Source organism: Diuraphis noxia, unplaced genomic scaffold, assembly GCF_037042655.1.
Source record: "Diuraphis noxia isolate RWA-SAM2 unplaced genomic scaffold, SU_Dnox_SAM2 contig0006, whole genome shotgun sequence".
NCBI lineage: Eukaryota > Metazoa > Arthropoda > Insecta > Hemiptera > Aphididae > Diuraphis > Diuraphis noxia.
Window position 1 is genome coordinate 2,570,270 of NW_028301716.1, and position 22,884 is coordinate 2,593,153.

Genomic DNA, 22,884 nt, shown 5'->3' on the forward strand with positions numbered 1-22,884 from the left:
AGATAAAAATGACTTTAACGAAAATAAAATATGTTTCACATTAAAACCGCGAACGGAAACGGTGGTTTGCATACCGATTGCAGATCCCGATATGGAAAATAAAAATATTTTAATAAATAAACAACAATTATCAGAGGATGTATATTGCGCAAATATATATAATACGGTTAAAAATGGCAAGATTACAGTTAGTGTATTAAACATATCAGAAGTAGCACAGGAAGTGAAATTAGCGCAGATTAATAAAATATCATATGAATATGACGTGGATACAGATAATCACGAAATAAAAAATATAGTTCATGATAATGCACGCGTAGATAAAATAAAAAGTCTTATTAGGAGTGACCATTTAAATACGGAAGAACGCGAAACGATAATAAAAATTTGTGAGCAATATGCCGACATATTTTATTTAGAGAACGATTATTTAACTATAACAACAGCGGCAGAACACGTAATTAAATTACCTGTTGACCAAGCCCCAGTTCATCGAAAACCATATAGGCTACCGCATGCGCAGTTACCTATAATTGAGGCAGAACTTGCGAAAATGGAAGAAAACGATATCATAGAACGGAGTATGAGTCCGTTTAACGCACCACTCTTATTAGTGAAAAAGAAGGCAGACGCGTCAGGGGAGGAAAAGTTTCGAGTAGTTATAGATTTCAGGGCATTAAATAATGTTACCTTAAACGAATTCCACCCTTTACCGAATATCACAGAGATTCTAGACCAACTAGGTCAATGTCAGCTTTTCACTCTACTCGACCTTCGAGCGGGATACCATCAGGTACCTTTAGCAAAAGATTCTAGAGAGCTTACGGCCTTTTCAACAGGTCAAGGTCATTACCATTTTAAGCGATTAGTGATGGGATTGGCGTCAGCACCCAGTACGTTCGCACGTATGATGGCAAACGTTTTATCGTGACTAATTGGAGTAAAGTGTTTAGTTTATTTAGATGACATAATAATATACGCGAAAAACTTAAGTGACCATAACAATAAATTAATTAGCGTATTCGAAAGATTACGTATACATAATCTAAAAATAGAACCAGACAAATGTGAATTTCTAAAACGAGAATGCCTGTTCCTAGGACATATAATTTCGGAACATGGAATTAAACCAGACCCAAAGAAAGTTACTGCAGTTCTAGATTTTCCAATACCAAAGAATGTAAAACAAATAAAAAGTTTTCTAGGACTTAGTGGATATTACCGGCAGTTTATAGAAAATTATAGTTCGATAGCTAGACCGATGACCAGTGTTGAGATTATCTAGATAAATTTATCTAGATAAATTATCTAGATAATAAATTATTATATTTTATCTTATCTAGATAAATATTATCCAAGTTATCTGACGCTAATCTGAGATAAAATAAAAACGTATCTAGATAAATTTATCTAAAGATAAATATTTGATCAAAAACGCAAAAATTTAAAAATCAGTGTTTTGAATTGTCATGAAATAATTAAAATGAATAACATTATTCTGGAAGAGCGGTCTATTAATATAATAATAACAGTAATAATTCGAAGAAAAAAACACGTAATAAATAAATGAGGATTTTTCAACGAAATGTCTAAATATAGATTTTATTGACAACACCGCGCGCTGCTCGTATATATATTGTAGTATACGGGTTTATACTTAAATGTTAAATATACTGTTAGTAGAATTAAGTAGTAGTGTGTGTGTTTTTGGTTTATTTGATAAGTAACTATTTATATTATTATTATTCACTAATCAGTAATCATTATTTCACTGTTCACAAAAACATTAAACAAGCCAACTGCCAAGTGTGTAGTCTACTATTATAGTCTGTACTAGCTAGTGTTGAACTGTTGTAGGTATCTTGTAATAAATAATTTTTCTTTGGTGTCGTACTGTCGTGTAGCCCGGTGTAGGTACTTGTCAACTCGTGTAGTCGTGTTTATAGTGGATTACTTATTAAAAAGTAAAACTAATAAGTTATATAATTACTTATTACTATTCAATACAATCGTCTTATTGTTATTTTATACTTAAATCAAAAATGTTTAACAAACTTTGAAATTGACAGTAAGTATTAACATCAGAGTACCTAATAATTACCAATAATTATAATTTTATACATATGTTTTTTTTCTTCTAAAAGTTGGTAAATCAGATACCTATCAAAAATGGATAAATTTGTTATTAAAAACAAAAAAAGAAGTCACCAAGAAGTAGAAGAAACGGAGGATAATCTTTCAAATGTGCAATCGATCACAGCTGAACCAAAATTTAGATATTTATTTGGTGAATTTTATAAACTTGTTTCCATTAATGGTTCAAAATTAACAGCGTTGTGCCAAAATTGCCCAAAAGTTATAAGTGGATCCACAAGTTCAAGTGGAAACTTGTTGAGCCATATTAAAGTGAGTTTTTGCTTTTTAGTATAATAATATGTAGGGTCAAATGGGGTAATTGTAAATAAATTTTGTTATTTTTTAATATTTTTTTTATTTTCTAAATTATAATTAACAATACATTTTCTTTCTCATCAAAACCATTCATAAACATATCCTAGGCTTATAAAATTTCCTACACAAGACCAGAATATTAAATCACTTAAGAAAAAAATAATAATTTACATATGCCCCATTCATTTACATTTGCCCCATTTATTTGGGGTAAATGTAAACAATGATTTCACGTTATAAGAGTGAAATAGAATCTGGATCTGGGGCATATGTAAACAACCTGTATTACCTTTTATTTAACGTTTTGATAGACCCAATACACACAAATTTACATTAGCCCCAAATACTATACTTTGACGTTCATACCTCCATGTTATTAATATGAAATACATTAAAAATGATTGGTTAATTTCTTATGATTATTATTTACAAATGCCCCGATTTACAATTACCCCATTTGACCCTACATATTACAAAATTATTAAAAAATAAGTTCTTTATTTAGTATTTACTGAATAAAAACAATTTAATAACTTTTGGTAGGTGGGTAAAACTATGTCTTGCTTAGGTACCTGAAAAGTATATCTTATAGGCCACTGATTATGCAAATACATATTTTATATAGTTTACAAATACTTAACAGTTCACATAATAGTTTAATAATACTTTGGTATTATAGATAGTAAATTTGTAATATTACTAATATTAGTAGTATCATTATTGATTATAATTTATAAATACTAGTATTTAAATAGTATTTATAATATTATATTTATCAATGTTAATAGGTTTCTACTAAAATATTAAATTATAACTTAATAAGAAATGTATTAATATTAAAATATTTACAGCATAAACATAGCTCATTGATGACAAGGGTTAATAATGCAAGACAAAATAAGGGAGAAACAACTACTCAAATTAAAATGTATGATGTGCATACAAAAAAAGTGTCCAAGGAAAAGGTAATTTTATCTATAAAACATAAGAACCTACCCAGGTATATTTTTAATTTATGTTTAGTTGGTAGGTATACATACTTAAGATAATTAAAAATATAAAACAAATAGTGCCTGTATAAAAACAAATATTAATATTGAATTACTTAGTTTTGCTGATGATACTGCCATTTTAATATCTGATCCAACAGTTAATAGTCTGTTCTATGAAGCTAATAATGTCTTAAATACAGTTTATGGGTGGTTTTGTAAGAATAAATTAAAATAGAATTAAACAAAATTTAAATTTATTAAATTTGATATTTTTCATCTAAGGTTTGTACAAATAATAATTTAATAGTTCATTCATTAAACTGTTTAATCACACTTCAACCTGCAGTTATAATTGTATTCATCTTGAAAATGTATTAGAAATTAAATATCTGGGATTAATTATGGATTATAGGCTAAAATGGGATAAGCATATACATTCTATAAATAACAATTTACGTAAATTCTTCTACATATTTAAAGATACTAGATATATATTTAATAATTATTATAAAAGAATTATTTATTTATCCCTAGTACAATCTTTCTATTCTTATGGTTTATCAATTTGAGGAGGAACCTATAATATACATTTATCCAGTCTAAAAGTTACTATAAATTGTCTTATTAAATATTTATTTAATTTACCTTTGCAAACTAGCACTATAATTTTATACGAGTCACTAAATGTTAAAAACTTCAATTTTATTTATAATTTGTCTGTTCTGATAGATTTATATAAACACAAACATTTAATACCTATTTTTAATCATAATTATTCAACTAGGTAACTAGGTTTAATCAAAATATTAATATATGCTTACCAAATTGCATTAAAGTTTTTGGTAAAAAAAGTACTTTTTATATTGGCTTACATTTATGTGTTTCACTTAATATTAATATAAACATTTTTAAAAATCTTTATACTTTTAAAAATTATATAAAAAAATTTAATTTAGATTGTATTTAATTTTGTTATTGCCTCTTATTTATTTATTTTAATTATCCTCTACTATTAGAGTACTTATATCTTACATAAATTCTTTTAAGAACTGGCTCTCCCAACACAAGCTCTGCTTTCTGGGAGTACTGCAACATTATCATATATTTTTTTTTTTAATTTATAAAGCTATATTCTATATATAATATTTATATACCTAAATATATTTTATTATTTTGTTTTAATATGTAAAGTTGTTATTGTTGCAATAAAATTATTATTATTATATATACCTATATACCTATGTTTATGCTATTTTTCTTAAAACTCTATTCTAATGTGAAACACTGAAATATGACTAATGTTGATTCTTCTAATCTTGTTTAATAATATAATTGATATCATTTGATATCAATATATCTAATGTATTTAGTATTATTTTGTTTTCAGATCTGTGAATTAGTGTTTAATTATATAGTAGATGAAATGCGGCCATTGGTCACTTGTGAAAAAAAGAGTTTTCGAAATTTACTATTAGGATTAACTGGATTAAACGATTCATCTATTCTTCCTAACAGAAAGCATATGTCAAAACAGTTAGCAGTGACATATAAAGCATATGTGGATATGTTAACAACTCAAATTGAAACCCATAATTATATTTGCTTAACAGCAGATATTTGGAGCTCCAACAATAAAAGTTTTATGGGTAATTGTAACTAAAAAATCATTTAAAAATAAAAAAATAAACAAATTATGTCTTATTGTATTTTAGGTATAACATGCCATTTTATTGAAGATACATATGATAGAAAATCATATGTTCTTGGCTGTCAACGAGTTAAAGGAGTTCATAATTATTTAAATATTATGGAAGTATTAACAGAAATGATGGATAAATTCAAAATAGATGTATCGAAAGTTACACACATCGTAACAGATAATGCAAGTAACTTTGGAAAATCGTTTAAGATATTCTCTTCATCGTCATTACCTGCAATACAGCAAAAGTGTTTGCCAAGTGTAGGAAATTTTCATGAAGAAGACGATTTAAGTACCTGTAGCTCAGACAATGCAATGGACAGTGAAGATTCAGACATAGAAATAGTCGAAATGGATTCAATGTTTTCAAATTCAACAAATATTGAGAAAAACAATGATAAGATGTGTTTGCCACAAAATATGAGATGTTGTGCTCATACACTTAGTTTAATTGCAACAACTGACGTTTCAAAAATTACAGATGCCAACTATATTAAAGTTTCAAAATCTACATTTAATAAATTGTCTAGTTTTTGGAACCTTGTTAGCAGAAGCACAGTGGCTTCAGATAAAGTTTTTGAAAACTGTAGATGTAAGTTTCCTGTTCCTGTGATTACAAGATGGAATTCTTTATTTGATGCGGCACAAAAAATCTTAAGTCACAAAGATAAATTAGTTTCAACATTTGGTGAACTAAATTTGACCAAATTAAAACCAAATGAGTGGGTGTTCTTAGAAGAATTTTGCAAAATAATGCAGCCATTAGCCACGTCTTTGGATAAATTGCAAAGCGAAAAAAAAAGCTTTTTGGGTTTTGTTGCTCCAACTATCTTAGTATTAAGACGTTTGTTAATTCAATCCTCAACAGAAGTGAAATATTGTAAACCACTAAGTATTGCCATTATTTCTGGATTGGAGAAAAGATTTCATTTTATATTTGATTTAACTACTCCCAAGAGCAAAGACTTTATTATTGCTTCTATTAGTAATCCAAAATTCAAATTAAATTGGATTCCAGTTAGATTCAAAGATATGTGCAGTAAACTATTTATGGATGAATGTAAAATATTTGTATTAAATAAATCAAACTGTGTGTCTATCAACATTGATGATGGAGAAAGTGATGGAAGTGACAATGACTTCTATTCCAGTTTCAACAAGCCTAATCTAGCTACATATAGTACCACCAGTGACATATCAGACGCATTAGATTCCAGTGAATCAAGACAGTTGAACCTTATAAATTTACAAGTCTTAACTTATTTTAGTTCCAAGAAGAAGGAATTAGATTTATTGGATGATTTCCCTAATATTAAACAAATTTTTTTGAAATATAATACCACGCTCCCATCTTCTGCGCCTGTTGAAAGGCTGTTCAGTGGAGCCATCCAAGTATTTACAGCCAGACGAAACCGCCTCGATGATCATACTTTTGAGATGTTGTTATGTTGCCGTTCAAATAATCAATATTAATATATGATTTTAGAATATAATAACTTAAGTCTTGTTAAAAAATATCATTTAATAAAATATTAAAGTGCAATTCATTTATTTATAGTGTTAAAATGTTTTTATGAAGTTTTACAGACTAAACATCAACAAATGTATGTATAAAAAAAGAATTTGATACTTTAGGTGAGATCTTGGGAAATTTTATTTATATGCAAATTATCATATTCACCTACACAATTGAGTATAAAAATTAACTATCTCTATTTTATGTTTTTTATATGCAACATATTGAATTTATCTATTTTATTATCTAGATAATAACGTTTAATATTTATCTTTATCTAGATAAAAAAAATATTTTTTATCTTTATCTGTATCTAGATAATTTTTTATGACATTATCTGTATCTTACCTAGATAATTTTTTTGTTATCTGGGCTCAACACTGCCGATGACTAGGTTGTTAAAGAAAGATGTAAAGTTCGATTGGGACGATGATTGTCAACAAGCGTTTGATAAATTAAAAACATTACTTTGTTCAGAACCAATTTTGCAATACCCAGATTTTACGAAAGAATTTATACTTACGACCGACGCGAGTGGGAAAGCGCTAGGAGCAATATTATCACAAGGAAAGATAGGGAGCGATCTACCTATATCATACGCGTCTAGGACGTTGAGTCAGTCGGAAGCGAATTATTCAACAACGGAATTAGAATGTTTAGCAATTATATTTGGGGTTAAACATTTCAGACCATATCTCTACGGTAGAAAGTTCACGATTCTTACAGATCATCGACCATTATCTTGGTTGTTTAACTTAAAAGATCCTCTATCTAAATTAGCAAGGTGGAGAATCGAATTGGAACAATATACATATGAAATTAGGTATAAACCAGGTGTACAAAACGCGAATGTAGACGCGTTAAGTCGGATGTATAATATTAAAGAAATAAAAGATGAAAGTTACGCAAACTTTCTTGAAAAATCGGAAACTATGATAATAACCAATAGAAACGTGAAAGAGGTACACGGTGATCTAATAGAGTCACCAAATGAATACAATATAGTGTCAGAAATAGAAAGGTATTATAATTTTAGGTCAGGAATAAATTACGAACTAAAACAAAGATTCGGAAAGGATAAAACACTAAAATCGAATAAGGATATCGGGGGCGTTGTAAAATTTAAAACGGACGATAGATATATAATATTTTTGATAACGAAAAGTAAACAAAAGCAATTAGCGACGTATGAAAATATGTATCTGGCATTATTGAATTTAAAATATTTCTGCGAAAAACATTCATTAACTAAGTTAGCTATGAACCAGTTAGGGCGGAAAGACGGTTTAGATTGGGCAAAAGTTCGATCTATGATACGATATGTATTTCGTAACACAAACATCGAGATAATAATCTGTACTAAATTAGAATACAGTAAGGAGGAAAAATTAGTTATTTTTAAACAATTTCACGATTCTTTACTAGGAGGTCACGCAGGAATACATAGAACATATAAAAAAATTAAACGGCAATTTAACTGGCCAAATTTAAAACAGGAGGTAAAAGATTACATAAAAGGTTGTGCTTCATGTCAGGCGAATAAAACTACTAACAAACATCATAGAAGTCCCATAGTAATCACTACGACAAGTTCTAAACCATTCGAAAAATTATTTATGGACATTGTAGGACCATTAATAGAAACTGAGTCAGGTTTCAAGTACATACTTACTTTTCAAGACGATTTGACAAAATATTCGTTGGGAGTCCCGTTACATGACCACACGGCGAACACGGTAGCGAAAGAATTTGTTACTAAGTTCGTATGCGTGCATGGAATACCTCAAACGATTTTAACAGATCAGGGCACTGATTTTCTTAGCAAAATCTTTTCCGAAGTATGTAAATTACTAAAGATTAACAAAATAAATACAAGTCCTTATCATCCACAAACCAACGGTAGTTTAGAAAGGTCACATAGAACTTTAGCCGAATATCTAAGACATTACGTAGATAAAGATTTAAATAATTGGGATCAGTTACTACCTTACGCACTATTCGTATATAACTCGACAGAACACACCGCAACTAATTACCAACCGTATGCGTTGTTATATGGAAGAGATTTAGATATACCAGTAAAATTAAAATGTAATCCAGAACCTAGGTATAATTATGACGATTATGTATTCGATCTAAAACAGAAAATGCAAGAGTCGCATAAAATCGCGAGAGAAAGGTTAATACAAAAGAAAATAAAATCTAAAAATCATTATGATAAAAAGGTTCACAGTGAGGACTTAAGGATAAAAGATTTAATATTACTTAAAGATAAAACCCAAAAGAATAAACTAAGCGCGTTATGGAAAGGACCATATGAAATTCTAGAAGTCCTAGATAGTGAAAACGTGGTAATAGCGCGAGGTAGACAGCGGGTCACCGTGCATAAGAACGATGTAAAGAAATATTATGAGACCATGGTATAAAGTAAATAAAAAAAAAAAAAATAGATAATTGAATATTGTATAAAGAAAAAGTAATAGACGTAAGTAATAATAGAGTAGTACACAATTAGCGAAATTAGATATAGATATAAGTAGTAAATAAGTGAAGAAATGGAATAATCATAGGAAGAAGATATTTGCATAAATAAATAGGTATAAACCCAAAATAGTAATAAGAAAATGTACTATTATAGATTAATGATCGTAATGGCAGCCCATGGGGACTCAGACATTCCGGACGAGTCAAGTGTGCAAACTAAAATATATTATAAATACACGGCGGGTAACGTAGTTATCAAAAATGTGACGGAAACTCAACATAATGATATATTAATACCTTATATGTATGGACGGAGGTGTAACTTAAACAAGTTGCGAATTAAGTGTACTACGTCAAGTGGCGATGACATGGAAGTAGGAGTAAGAGATCACCCAAGAATGATGGTGCTAGAAAGGAAGTGTGTGTTGGTTATAATGAGTTTAGATGGTAAAGAGGATACGACCGTGATTGCTAATAACCTTTACTTAATGCACCACATATTGGATTTGGAACCGGTAATGGAAATACAGACTACAGAAGCAACAGAAGTGACACAAGGGGGAACTGAAGTGAAGAAGAGATCCCTACCTGATAGTTTGAACTCTACCACCGCTACGAATAATATGAATGAAACAGCAAGGACAGAATCAATCATCAATTCGACATTATCAATAGCTGAAGCAACGAGATCAGTTAATGGAACGAGTTTGGTTAAGCAAGACAACGCGACGACCACTACTATGACGACACGAACGGATAATGCCACTAAACTTACGACCGATAATCCACCCACAACTAGAGTAAAGAGGGCGACCACGCAATATACGCCAAGTTTTATGATCAAGGTACCACAAAGAACCACGGACGCTGGACAGAACAGTCACAAACATACTAAATTTTACGACGCATCTGATGATGAAATAATTAATAAATTGAATATGGACGACAACGGTATCAATAACACGAATAGTATATTCGAAACTGTGTATACAGAGAAGGAAAAGAGTGATAAAAAGGCAAAAACTAATGGGAATATAAATCTTTTAAACTACATGGTCTACGTTTTAACTGGATCATTGTCAATGATGACTATATTATTAGCCCTTTTTATTAAATGTAATTATAGATGTGTACATAAAAGTAGGTACAGATATATGGTACAAACGCTAAGTGAAGGTCAGGAAATGAGACAAACAGAATGCTGAATAAAATATGAAAGTAACACGAAAGATAGTATAATATAAGAAATAAACTATAAGTTAATCACGTAGATAAATAAATTAATAAAGGAATTAGAATTAGTAAATATTGATAGAGATGTACAATAGGTACGCTGTAGAAAGTAATTGATTAAGTAGGAAAAAAAAAAGTAATAAAGTAAATAAATGAATAAATAATAATGGCGGGAATATAGGAATTAATTAAGTTACTAAATATAAGGTATATGTATACTAACATGTACTAATAAGTATATTATTACGTAGGTTAACACTAGTGACAATGAGTTAAGGACAACTTCCGTATACCATCGAAGAATTTAAAAATCAAACAACAATGTTTTGCGAAAATCGAGGGGTAGTTAGAATCGAAGGGGCTATGTGGGAGTTCGTAACATATGTACCATTAGAAAATTACGATGCTAGGCATGATAAACTATATAATGAAATTATGTCAATGACCAGCCATTGCAAGGATAAGCTGATGGAATATGAAATCTGTTCACGGTTTGATAATATATTGAAAACGATGTTCCAAGAAATCTCTATACAACGAGAGCAAATGTATGAATCTATAGGCAGATATGTGTCCGATAGCAAGGGTGAGTCGACTACGAAAGGTCATAGGGCTAAGCGAGGTTTAGTAAACTTTATAGGATCGGCTATGAAAACGTTATTTGGAGTATGCGATGACGACTGTACGAAGGAAACAACCGAACACATAGGTCAGATAGAACATAGTAATGAGAATATGATCCATATACTTAAAAATCAAACGACAGTAGTAAAATCAGCCATAATAGGTGTAAGTACGGCTGCCGTCGAAATAAATAAATTATATGGGGAGTTGGAAGAAAAACAAGGGATGTTATATAAAAAGATTAGCGAATTAGCAAACAATACACACACACTAGAAACTCTGATTCTCACGAATAGAATACACAGTATTTTCACGGCATTACTAACACAATACGCATACGAAACCACCACGATCAGTGCGATTATAAACGCAGCTAGAACGGGGGTACTTCATCCGTCGCTTATAACGCCACGGGAACTTGCAAAACATCTAACTGAAATTAAGTTAGTTTTACCACTCAATTTTAATTTACCAATGGGTACAAAACCGAGCGAGATATATGAACTAAGCAAAATTACTAAAATGGCAGTTTTTTATAGCGGTAATCAAATAGTTTTTTTAATTAGAATACCTTTGATCACGGAAATAGAATTAACATTATACAGGATTTTACCTATACCACACCCGATAGAAACACAATTAAACGGAAATATAGATTATAAACACAGTATCATTCTAAAACCAGAATTCCAATACATCGGTATTACTAGAAATCGTAGGCAATACACCACGTTTACGGAAACGCAATTACTTCAATGTAAGGAAACCGAAGTTTTTACAATTTGTCCAGAATTTCAACCTATTCAACATGAGTCGGAAAACCAACCATGTGAAATAACGTTATTTAAAAATCCGGATACTCTACCAAGCTCATGCGAGGCAGGTATTATCATATTATCTAAAAATATATTTCATAAATTAAAATATGCAAATGCATGGATCTATACAACTAGTGGGGAAACCTTAACAATAACATGCCAAGGAAATAGAGAACCATATATAGTAAAGCTAAAACATCAGGGGCTAATCAAACTAAATCAAGACTGTAGGGCATATGCAGAAGATATCATATTGAATCCAACGAGAGACATTAAATCTAAATACTACGTTAACTTTATACCACGAGTAGGGGAAGGAAAATTGGTAGCAACGCTTCCTAGGCAAATTAAAAACTTGAATCTACCTAATATAAATACCAGACATGATTCACATCAATTAGATAACGTAAATGATTTAACACATTCTTTAGACGACGTACAAAGTATGATCGATGACGAAATATTTAGGCAATCGGGACATGTGATCGATAATGAAAATAATAGTTACTTGATATATATAATAATAGGATTGATGACCTTTGCGACAATACTATTGTTATTTATATATATAACATATAAGTGTAGATTAAACACTTGGGAACCGATTAAACCACGATATAATATAACCCCACACCCTATACCAGCAAGTTGAAGTACATTTTATGTTGATACACCGATAATTGCGGAAGAAAGACCTAAAAGTCCACTACTGGGGGATACAACGGACAGATTGTCCTTATCTCCACCAAGAATAAAAGATTAAATTACTGTAAGGGAAATGTAAAATAATTAATATTAGAAAGTAATAAAATTAAAAAAAAAAAAAATATAAAAATAATAATTAAGTATAATTCGTAAATATATAAGATATAAGAAGATATAAGTATAATATAATAAAGTATAGTATAAAATAGGGGGTAAAAATAGATTTAAAACTATACATATTAAAAGTAGTAATGACCTATTAAATTAATCAACAGAAAAGAAACACACAAGTTTGTCATCATGGATTTTGAATTTTCGATGATAAATAAGACTGATATGGTTCTGATATCCGGGGCCATATCCAATAGTTTGGACAGATACAAAATAAGGAAATTGGAGGGAAGACCGTTGGTACTACCAACCAACACGGAGGTCAGACCTATATTGGACCGAGAGGTTGTGGTAGTAAGAAAAGAAATTAAACGTATTTTTAGATGTAAAGAAGTGTTGAGAGATACTTGTTTAGGACAGTTAGAGTTAAGTTTAAACACAGAATTAAATAATTTAGATAAGGAATATATAGAGGAATATTTAGCACATGGAGATAAAATTAATATAATCGTACTATGGAACGGACATTCGGATGTAAGAGTATTACATAAATTAAAAATAGACCAGGTTCCGGTTCTTAACATTACTTGTTACGACACGAGGTTCGACCAAAATTTCAGCATAAGGTTAGAAAAACTAGCAAATAAAGAGATAATATTCGAAACCGATATCGGAAAGTTCGATAAAATAGGGAGATTGCTGAACCTCCAAGAAACACATGATGTAGTTTGTAAAAAGACACATAATATAACACATGCCCATGATCCTCGGACTGATGTACAATTTACAAAATGTATATTTGACCACGTGATAAGAAAAATGGGGTATGATAATTTAATTAAACATTTTAGATAACTATAGGTAGAGAATAGAAAACTATGGATGGACCGCTACGACTTGAGACCTATGCAAAAGAGTCGTAACGGATATGTCCAAAGGTTGGAATAGATAAAGAACACCGGAACAACCGGATAGTACCTATAAACTAGAATATATATATATACACTTAGAACGTATAGAATGTATGGTTAAGGGAATTAAATTAAAGGGATAAGTTAGTTAGAGGAATTTTATTAATATTGTTATATAAAAAAAAAAAAAAAAATAATGTAAACTATGGTGAGTACAAAAAAAAAAAAAAAAAATATATTATTAATATAACTATTAACCAAAAATATATCATATTATATAAAACATTATTATTATTGTAATCTAATTATTGTAAATGCGATAAGCATATAGATATATTTATACATTATAATCATTGCATGTAAAACTATGAAATTGTAAGAACTTGTAAAACATATAACATTTGAATTTGTACATAAGCTAAAGCTTGTAAACGTAAAAATGTAAAGTAACTGTTACAGATACTATTTAAAGATTTCTGTCTTGAGGACAGAAACCTTTTTTTTAGGGGGGAGGTGCTATGTACTGACGTCCCGCTGAGACATCCAAACACGCATATACACGTAGATATTATGTATAAGTGACCCTGGGGCGTATGATTTCGCCAACCAATTATATTGTGTAGGACCTCAATAGTTATATCGAAGGCCAAACTTCTAGCCTTTCCAAAATATTACCATAATTGGAATTAAATATACGAAATATTAAATATGAAATCGTAGTCTGGGCAGGCGTATTTCGAGATATGATTATTGTCGTCGGGTTATGGAGATTACGTGTCGCGAATAACCAGGATGTGGCCGACCGGTCGCATGGGCGTGGGAAGCTACGATATCAAAATAATACACGCGTACGCTTTTGCACGACTCGGCCATGGACACATACGTATCTTATCGATAGGAGAGGAAATGCAGAGAGTAGGACTATCTGGACTATATAGGAGAGCCCCGATTAGACCCAATTCAGACGTGAGCCACCAGAGTCAGAACAAGCACCTTCACGCCAGACACCAGTCCAATTTAATTATTCGGACTTAGAATATTTTACAACCAAATCATTTTGTGCAGTAAAAGTGTTTTATTTACATAGTAATCAAATAAATATCTAATAAATTAATCACAAATTAAGTTGTTATACTTATTACACCCAATCCATCTACCTCAACACCAGTCGTTTGTCCTCCTGTATGCTGGGACGCTACAAATGTTCTAATTGCCTTTAAGTCTTTCCAAAGTAACAACAAGCCAGTTATGGAGACTAACCAACCATTAATAAATTTCATCCGGTTAGTAAAATTAGTTTGTTGTTTTTTGGTAATTATAATTAAATTTGTAAAAAAATCATGCATATATTTTAAATGATCTTCTTGATCTTTTGTTTGTTTAAAGGGTCTATTAAAATTTTTTGAAGTCGGCCTTCTTGAAGAATTGAAGATATCAAATAGTTTGTCCATATTTTCGATAAAATCTATTGTTGCCTTTGCAGAAGAGTCCAATTTATTACTAAGAAGATAAGTCTCCATGCCGGCTGCTACACTTTGACTAAATACTTGTGCTGCCAAAAATACTTTTATTTTCTCAAATGGTCCAGGAAAAATATGTGAATGTGTTAATTTTGGGGCTATTTTTAAATTACATTTAGTGTCTTGTTCAAAAAATGATACCAAGTGTTTTTTTTCAATTAAGTTCTCATTGAATTTAAAATTGTGTTGAAAAAACATGTTTCTAGTTGATTTTAATAAATGGGGAGGGTCAAATATATATATTATTTTATTTTCAGAAACTTTAAAAAAGGGTCGAGCTGGTGTAACATTAACAGTTTTACTAAAATTAACAAAGTTAGAACCCATATCTGTAATAAATACTTTTACATTTAATCCTATATCAAAAAGTTTGTGAATAGTTTCAAAAATGATATCCTGCAAGTCATAACCGGTACAACTACCTGATACTAAAAAGTATGCAATCGGTTGTTTCCAGTTTATATTTATTCCTCTAGCCATTAGAACAAATGCATATTTAGCAGGATTATAAGTCTTTGTCTTATTTGTTTGATGGAACCCAATAATTTCATCTTTGTTTAACATATAATAGAGATTAGATTTTAAGGCCATTTCATCTGCACAGAGAACACATTCTTTAGCTTCTTCAGTAAAATATTTAATTTTATACTTAATAATATTAAAAAGAAGATCATTCAAGCCTGGTATTATTTCAAATTTATGAGTTATACGTTTTAAAGTAGAAATTGATGGTAGTGAAAGAGTATTTAATAAAAGTTTATAGACTCTAGGTCCTAAAAAATAAATATTTAATGCTAATTGTTTAATATCATTATTATATCGATAGCCTTCTTTTTGTTCATTTTTTAAACTAATTTGGGACTTGACAATAGTAAATAAACCAGGGGATAGATATTTTTCACTTAATCTTAAAAAATGTTCAACTGTATCGTACATGGATAATTGTTGACTTAGACTTACTATATTCTTCTTTAAATTTTTTATTTCTTTTTTCCAGATATAATCTCCATAGCCAGTTTTTGTTTCCTTGGTGTGTTTGCCGATAAGTATCCAGGAGTTTGACATAAAGAATCAGTAGTTGTGGTTGAGCTGCAGGATTCATTTGAAACATCAGAAGTATTCATAGACCCAACTAAATGATTTGATAATCCTTCAGTCTCAGTACCTTGAATTGAACTACTGCAACTACTTTGATCTTTTGAACTATTATCAAAATATTGTGGATCTACTTGTGTTGTCGATTGTAATTTATCCAATTTTGATCTTTCAAACATTATTTCATCTAAAAATTTAATTAAATCAATTATTAGTTTATATAGATTAAAATTAGTTTTTGAAATTATTAAAATATTTTTGAACATGTTTCAATAATTTTATTATTTACTTACCATTAAACATTGTTGGAATAGCATTAAAAACTAGTCGATTTTTGGTTGTAGAATTCAAAAACATTGAATTTTCAAAGTGATTGCCACATACTTTATAACTATTTTTTTTTAATAGTTTTTCAGATAGATTTTCTGTACCACAATTTCTGATCCATAATGGTATACGATCGTCTTTTGGGTATTGGAAAAAACTTACATTCATATCACTTGCTGTACTTTTGCAAAATTTTACTGAGCAACGCATTCCAGTTTTTTTACTGTCCATTTTTAAATTTTTAAACAATATCAAAAAGTATGTCAAAAGAAAAATTATAAGACAAGCACACTTGGTCAATGATCAACTAGTAAGTCACATGGAAATCACACACAGCAACTAGATGCCAAGTTAACCTAAGGGATGTAAAACTGTAAAAGGTCAGGGTACCTGAACATAAATAATGCAAGGATAGAGAGGGTAGTTATAATACAAATTTCAATGTTGGCGCCAGGTATGAATCGGGACATTTTTTACGTGTACCAAACGAAATTTTATGCCTGTATTGTGGTCACACTGATTTCGTCGCGGTGATAATATTCATAGTTTTTGTTTACATTCGGAGTGATCTATCTGTTTTCATATAGTCTGTGGTATTATTTTGTATTCGTTTTTTCATTGAATATAGGTGAACTTGAGGAGCTATTTTCTTTTTTTAGCATTTGTATTTTCTACTGATTGTGTATGTGATATGTTTTTGTTGTTATTTAAAATCTTTCTTTGATAACAGCTATTGCTCCGGGAGTACAACTCGCAGCATTCGTGAGTAATGAGTAATGTAGTATTGGAGTAGTACGTACCTATACCTACTAAGTTTATAAGTATATATTTTAGTTCGGCTGCCAACATATTAATCTATTACAATTACAAATACTTGAATTCAATTATTAACCAAATAGATTAATTATATTATAATTATTATACTATCAGTTAATTAGTTATTAGTATATATTTTATAGGTAATATAATATAAAAGTAGTATATTATATAATATTATAATACTACTATTGTATATATACTATATTTGTATATACTACTATTGTAGTATATAAGTAAAAGGTTATTTATTATATTATAATTATAATTCCTATTACAACACTTAATAACCAATGATTGTTCATAGTTGAACAAACGTTTAAACAAAACATTTGTGTGTTCCTTTTATTTAATTACTACACAAATGATTGATAAAAACTTATCTTTAAATATTATTTACATAATGATTGTTTATAGATGTTAGAAAGTTAACAACCAAATATTAATATGTCCTATATTATTCAATTGATACACAATTGTTAGTACAACAATTCTCGCTCAATATTCAATAACCAATATTTGTTTATATTTGTATAAACATTTATTGTTTAATATTTGAAAATTAACCATTAACAATTATTGGGAAAATATTTATAATGGCCAATTGTTTACTGGGATTTTCCCTTAGAAAATTCGAAATCACGCGTATCGTGTATTCGCATTTTAAACTTTGTTTGACGCATTCCCCACGGGCCGGCGGATGAAAAGTCAAGCCCGAAGACGGGGTTCGGATCGAACGTTTTTTTCAGCTTCAATCCTCTACTTCCCTACGACTGACCGTCCCAGACGGTCTGTACGATTGCGATGTCCAACATTCGTGGTGCTGGTACGATCGGTCTTAAAATTTAACTGGATAATGATCTCGACAAAATAAACGTAAATGACGTCATGTGCCGAAGCTCTGCGACCATTATTTAAGAAGTTAGAGCGGTAACAAATAGTTCGAGCGCTAGTCGTTCGAATCCATCAGTACCGTGCAGGCGGCCCGGGGACAGCCAGGACTTTCAGAAATTTACCGTGCACACCTCAATACCTACTTTCTCGACGAAATAGACCGTTTCAAACGGTCAGGATCGCGTCTCGAACCGGGATTGAATGGTTCGCGCTTATCACCGGCTTGAGCGGTTGATAAGAGACCGTCCCCGGCGGTCTAAACTGCAGAGAATTTTCGGCTTGACGCGGTTATCGTTCGGGGACCGTGGTTTAACGTGGATGTCCGATCGTCGGGGACGAGCGCGTGGTTTCGATAATCGGCGGACCTAAGGATATTCGCCAGGAAAGACCGCCCGGGACGGTCTGTTTCGAGAGAAGTGCCGGGTTGACGGCGAGTATTCATCCTATCCGGACGCCATCTTCGGGCTTGGCTTTCTCTCGTCCGGAACCGTCTGATGACTGTGTTTCCGCGTGCCAATTTATTATATTTTTTTTTAAATTATATTTTCCAAACGTTGGGAGTTCTCTATCAAGATTCGAAAATTTTGCTGCCCGAACCTCATATAGCTATATAGAAGAATTGGGGTGCTGAACAATTATAAAACGCTTAAAAAACCTAATAAAAAAGCGAAACTCACAAGCGTAAACGTTTGACGCGCGCCTGGCATAAATACGCACTCATGAAAGCGGCCCTTTATACGCTTACAAAAAACTACTTAAAAAAAAATTTAAAAAACTATACTGTTGATAAAGAGGTGCTGCATAATAATAAAACGCTTAAAAAACCGAATAAAAAAGCGAAACGCACGAGCGTAAACGTTTGACGCGCGCCTGGCATAAATACGCACTCATGAAAGCGGCCCTTTATATGCTTAAAAAAATGACTTAAACCCTAGAGTGCTTATTCGTTTATTTTAGCGGTTTATTATTCATTAGCACCTCCCTTACAACCATATAGCGTTTTTAAATTTTCTTTTAGCGTGTTTTCAAGTAATTTTTTTCGGTATTTTGATATCGCTGTAATACAGTGCGCTGCCCACCGCATGTTCCACCCCTGCACTCACCCCCTAGCTTTCTAATTCGCTTTTTTAAGTTATATTATTGCAGCACCCCTCTTACGACTGCGTAGCGTTTTTATTTTTTTCAGCGTTTATTCCAGGTTTTTTACGCATATTATGGCACCTGTTTTTTTGGCACGTTTGTACACCTCAGTACGCGTATTACCCCGCGGGCTTTATGTTCACATTCACCCCTAAGGCGTTTGTCTTTAAGGGGGCCACTCTTTTCCCCATAGTTAAAATGTTATATGATTTCCCTGGTCTCGAGGACGACTAATTTACAACTCCAATTGAACCTTGTACCGATGCACAATTGTAAATGTTCACGCAATAATATTTCTCACTGTTCCTACTTTACATAATTTTCTTTGCAATGATGTGGCAAATAATTAATCAGCATTATCTTTATGGCGTCACGCAAAGAACGCTGACGTTCGATCCCAGGACGAAAACATCATTTTTATGTATTTTTATGTTTCATAATAAAATTAATAATTATTTGCCACATCATTGCAAAAGAAATTATGTAATATTATAGGGACTGTGATGAATGTTTCATACTTGGTGATTACTCTCTACCCTTAAGTGTTTTATAATATTTATATATTAATTTATATATTTTTTATATTTATGTTTATAACTGCTTTTCACGTGTTCCTCCTATCAGGTGCCTCTGTCCCTTATCAATAGGTATTTCATTTCTTTATTTGTGTGGCGATGGACAGTTGAACGCGTACTGACAGTGGTACGATTAGATATAATAATACAATATAAGATAATACGCTTTTAGCGAGCGATAATAGGCGACAAAATCCGATTGACAATAATAATATTCTATATATATATATAAAACAAAAATGTACGCTTCAACATAGGCCATAACTGACTTGGTGGATTTTTTGAAATTGGCAAGCCATCTATTCCAACCATCAGTTCTAATGTACATGGGAGCTTATATTTAAGTTTCATCATGTGTTCAATTTCTTGATTAATACCAAAGTGATGATAAATTCCACCCTTGATTTCTTTTACTATTGTAGTAGTTGGAGTTTTCAATAAAGTTCTGGCATCTTTAGGCAAATGTTTTAATTGAGGACAATTAGATAAAGTTATTAACAGATCATTTAAAGCTGAGTGAGTAATGCTGTGGCGGATAGCCCAACTTGCAATTGAGACCTCAAGGCTTTCGTTTGATTGCAATGGTGGGTCTTCATAGGAATCCACACTAGAAGTACTTGATTCAGAGGGTTCCATAGATGAATTTGTATTGTAACTATTATTTAATTCATGATTTTCATTTTTTAATGAAGTAGTTTCCAAATTTATTGCTTCACTGTGTACTGGTACAATTCTTTTTACATATAAAGGCAATGCATTATCTTCTTCATCATTTTCACTACTAGATGAAAATAGTGCTGCAATAGAAAGGGCCGCTTGTTTTCTACGACGATATCTAGTAGTTTTAGACCTATTTGTTTTTACATATTACTATCAGTTCATAAGATCATGTTATTTCTGTTATTTCAATAAAATTGTACAATTTTAGGTAACAATCTGAACACATATGAGTATTTATAGGCTTTTAATGATAACTTAGTCGTTCAGACTTAGATTTATTTGATTTTATATGCTATACAATAATATTATGTAAAGTAATATTTAATTTAATTTAAAAATTACAACTAATAGTTTGTTATAAACAATTCTTTTTAATTGATTATATTTATAAGTTTGAAATATTGTTATTATTTAAAAATTTTAAATAACACTTATTATTACATAATTATGAAAATTAAAAAAAAACTATAACTATAAGACTATAATAGTACTAGTATAAAATACCTACTATACATATTATAGGTACATAATAATATTATATTCAAATATATAAATAAATACATGTATGTATTTAACTTCTATTATAGTTACATACATGATACACCTACTTACATATGTAACTGAATTACTATTTTATTAATTTAAGTCATCAGTAGTCATTGGTATTATTCTACAATTTAATATTTATAAAAGTGTAAATTATGTTAAAATGTGTATAATTTATTGTATATTATCTAATAACATTTCTAACAAAATAAGTAAATGAAAAAGAAACTTAGCATCTATAATTTTACTATGGCATATATAAGTTTATTAATTCAACAATGAGGTGTTATACTTTACTAGGAGAAACTGATTTTATATTTGAAAATCAGAAAATTAATATTTCACTTAATATGCATGTTTAAGTTTAATATTAACTATGCCAATGATAATATATTATATAAATTCTAATGTTAAGCCATCCTTAATAGTTCATTCACTTATACTGTTATACACCATGGTGCTAAATTCATAATAAAATAATAAAAATCATAATATATTCAATATTATAGGTAGGTATAGGTACCTAATTTATTATATTTAACACATATTTATATATTCTGTGGTAGGTATAAGAAGCAATGTAATGTATGTATGTTTTATAACGTAGGTATTTATGCTATTTATCCGAGTAACAATTCAAGTACCCACACAGTTCAAATCACATTGAGATCGGGGTGCTGCACTCAGTTCAATATTGGTTCCTAGCACCGAACGTTGATCATTTTGAATACCAAATTTTAACCCGGCGTGAACCGAGTGCTGCAATGGTTTAATGGTACAAATTTTGACCGGTTTGAAAGTTCAATGGTTGAACGTTCTGTAACCGTGTATCAGTTTAAGTTAGGACAGTGCTCATTTAGTTCAAAGTTCATTATTAGACCGTTATTAGAACTTAAATATAACATTATTTATTGTAATTTATTTCAAAAATAATCAGTTATTAAAATAAAATATTTATTATTTTTAACTAAAATACCTATGTAATTTATTATGTTATAAAACGTGAATAATATAGTTTGTTCACTAGGAAAAGAATGCACCTCGTATATATTACAAAATGTTAAAATAAATAAAGTTTTGTTTTTTACAATGTCTGTATTGTTATCTGTAATTTAAGTACTATAACCAGTATAACGTATCTAACTATTTAATTTAAAGCAAATATTTTGGTTTATATTATCTACGCTATTATTACGATTAGATAAATATTATTCAATTAATTACTAATATTAATAATTAATTATTAAAACATAAAATTATATTCTGAGTAAATATCCAACGCTCTGTCGCTTTGGTTGTAAAAGGATAAGTAGGTAACTGTAGAGATCACCAAGTGAATATTCAAATTGTATTTTACATTTATTTGCTTACATATATATTACAATCATAATAAATAAAAGTGTAATATTAATAAATTACCAACTATAATTACTAATATTATTGTATATTATACATTTTAAAATACTTACATGATTATACCGCGCGTGTACACGTGTTGACAAAATTAAAACGAACGGCAGAAACGGTGAACGTGAACACTGAATGTTGAATGGCTACGGCAGTTCGGCATTACGACGGTCGGGCGGTCGGCGTTATATGTTTTATTGTACAATAACAAGCCGTGTTTATACTAGATTTTCGGTCGGAGTGTATCGTCACGTATCGGTGCAAACGTGCAGTGTAGGTACTAATGTTGTGAACCCCTGC

General features: G+C 30.3%; 3 protein-coding genes across 4 annotated transcripts; all 3 read left to right on the forward strand.

The window, feature by feature from the left end:
• Positions 1-1,680: 1,680 nt before the first annotated feature.
• On the forward strand, positions 1,681-6,986 carry LOC149054550 (uncharacterized). 2 transcript variants are annotated; one of them, XM_089230063.1, is made up of 5 exons: positions 1,681-2,068; positions 2,145-2,406; positions 3,303-3,416; positions 4,831-5,089; positions 5,156-6,986. In XM_089230063.1, the coding sequence occupies exons 2-5, from the start codon at positions 2,170-2,172 to the stop codon at positions 6,613-6,615; spliced, it is 2,070 nt and encodes a 689-aa protein (XP_089086189.1). In that variant the 5' UTR covers positions 1,681-2,068; positions 2,145-2,169; the 3' UTR covers positions 6,616-6,986. The 2 variants fall into 2 exon arrangements, with proteins under 2 accessions (XP_089086189.1, XP_089086188.1); XM_089230062.1 differs by having other exon boundaries at positions 1,681-2,406.
• A 3,671-nt stretch (positions 6,987-10,657) lies between these two features.
• On the forward strand, positions 10,658-11,961 carry LOC149054551 (uncharacterized). The gene is given in 2 exon segments (XM_089230064.1): positions 10,658-11,555; positions 11,558-11,961. Coding segments are annotated over 2 exon segments (963 nt in total). The 5' UTR covers positions 10,658-10,696; the 3' UTR covers positions 11,662-11,961.
• An 847-nt stretch (positions 11,962-12,808) lies between these two features.
• Positions 12,809-13,529, forward strand: LOC149054552 (uncharacterized). Its single transcript, XM_089230065.1, has one exon. It carries the CDS (start codon positions 12,823-12,825, stop codon positions 13,486-13,488), a length of 666 nt encoding a protein of 221 aa, XP_089086191.1. The 5' UTR covers positions 12,809-12,822; the 3' UTR covers positions 13,489-13,529.
• Positions 13,530-22,884: the final 9,355 nt, after the last annotated feature.

What these genes read in the sequence shown, in the direction of transcription:
- LOC149054552 (XM_089230065.1), top strand. Translation starts at nt 12,823, where the DNA reads ATGGATTTTGAATTTTCGATGATAAATAAGACTGATATGGTTCTGATA.
- LOC149054550 (XM_089230062.1), top strand. Translation starts at nt 2,170, where the DNA reads ATGGATAAATTTGTTATTAAAAACAAAAAAAGAAGTCACCAAGAAGTA. An exon ending in ACTTGTTGAGCCATATTAAA is followed by an intron (nt 2,407 to 3,302) that starts GTGAGTTTTTGC and finishes AAATATTTACAG; the next exon opens with CATAAACATAGCTCATTGAT. An exon ending in CAACAATAAAAGTTTTATGG is followed by an intron (nt 5,090 to 5,155) that starts GTAATTGTAACT and finishes ATTGTATTTTAG; the next exon opens with GTATAACATGCCATTTTATT.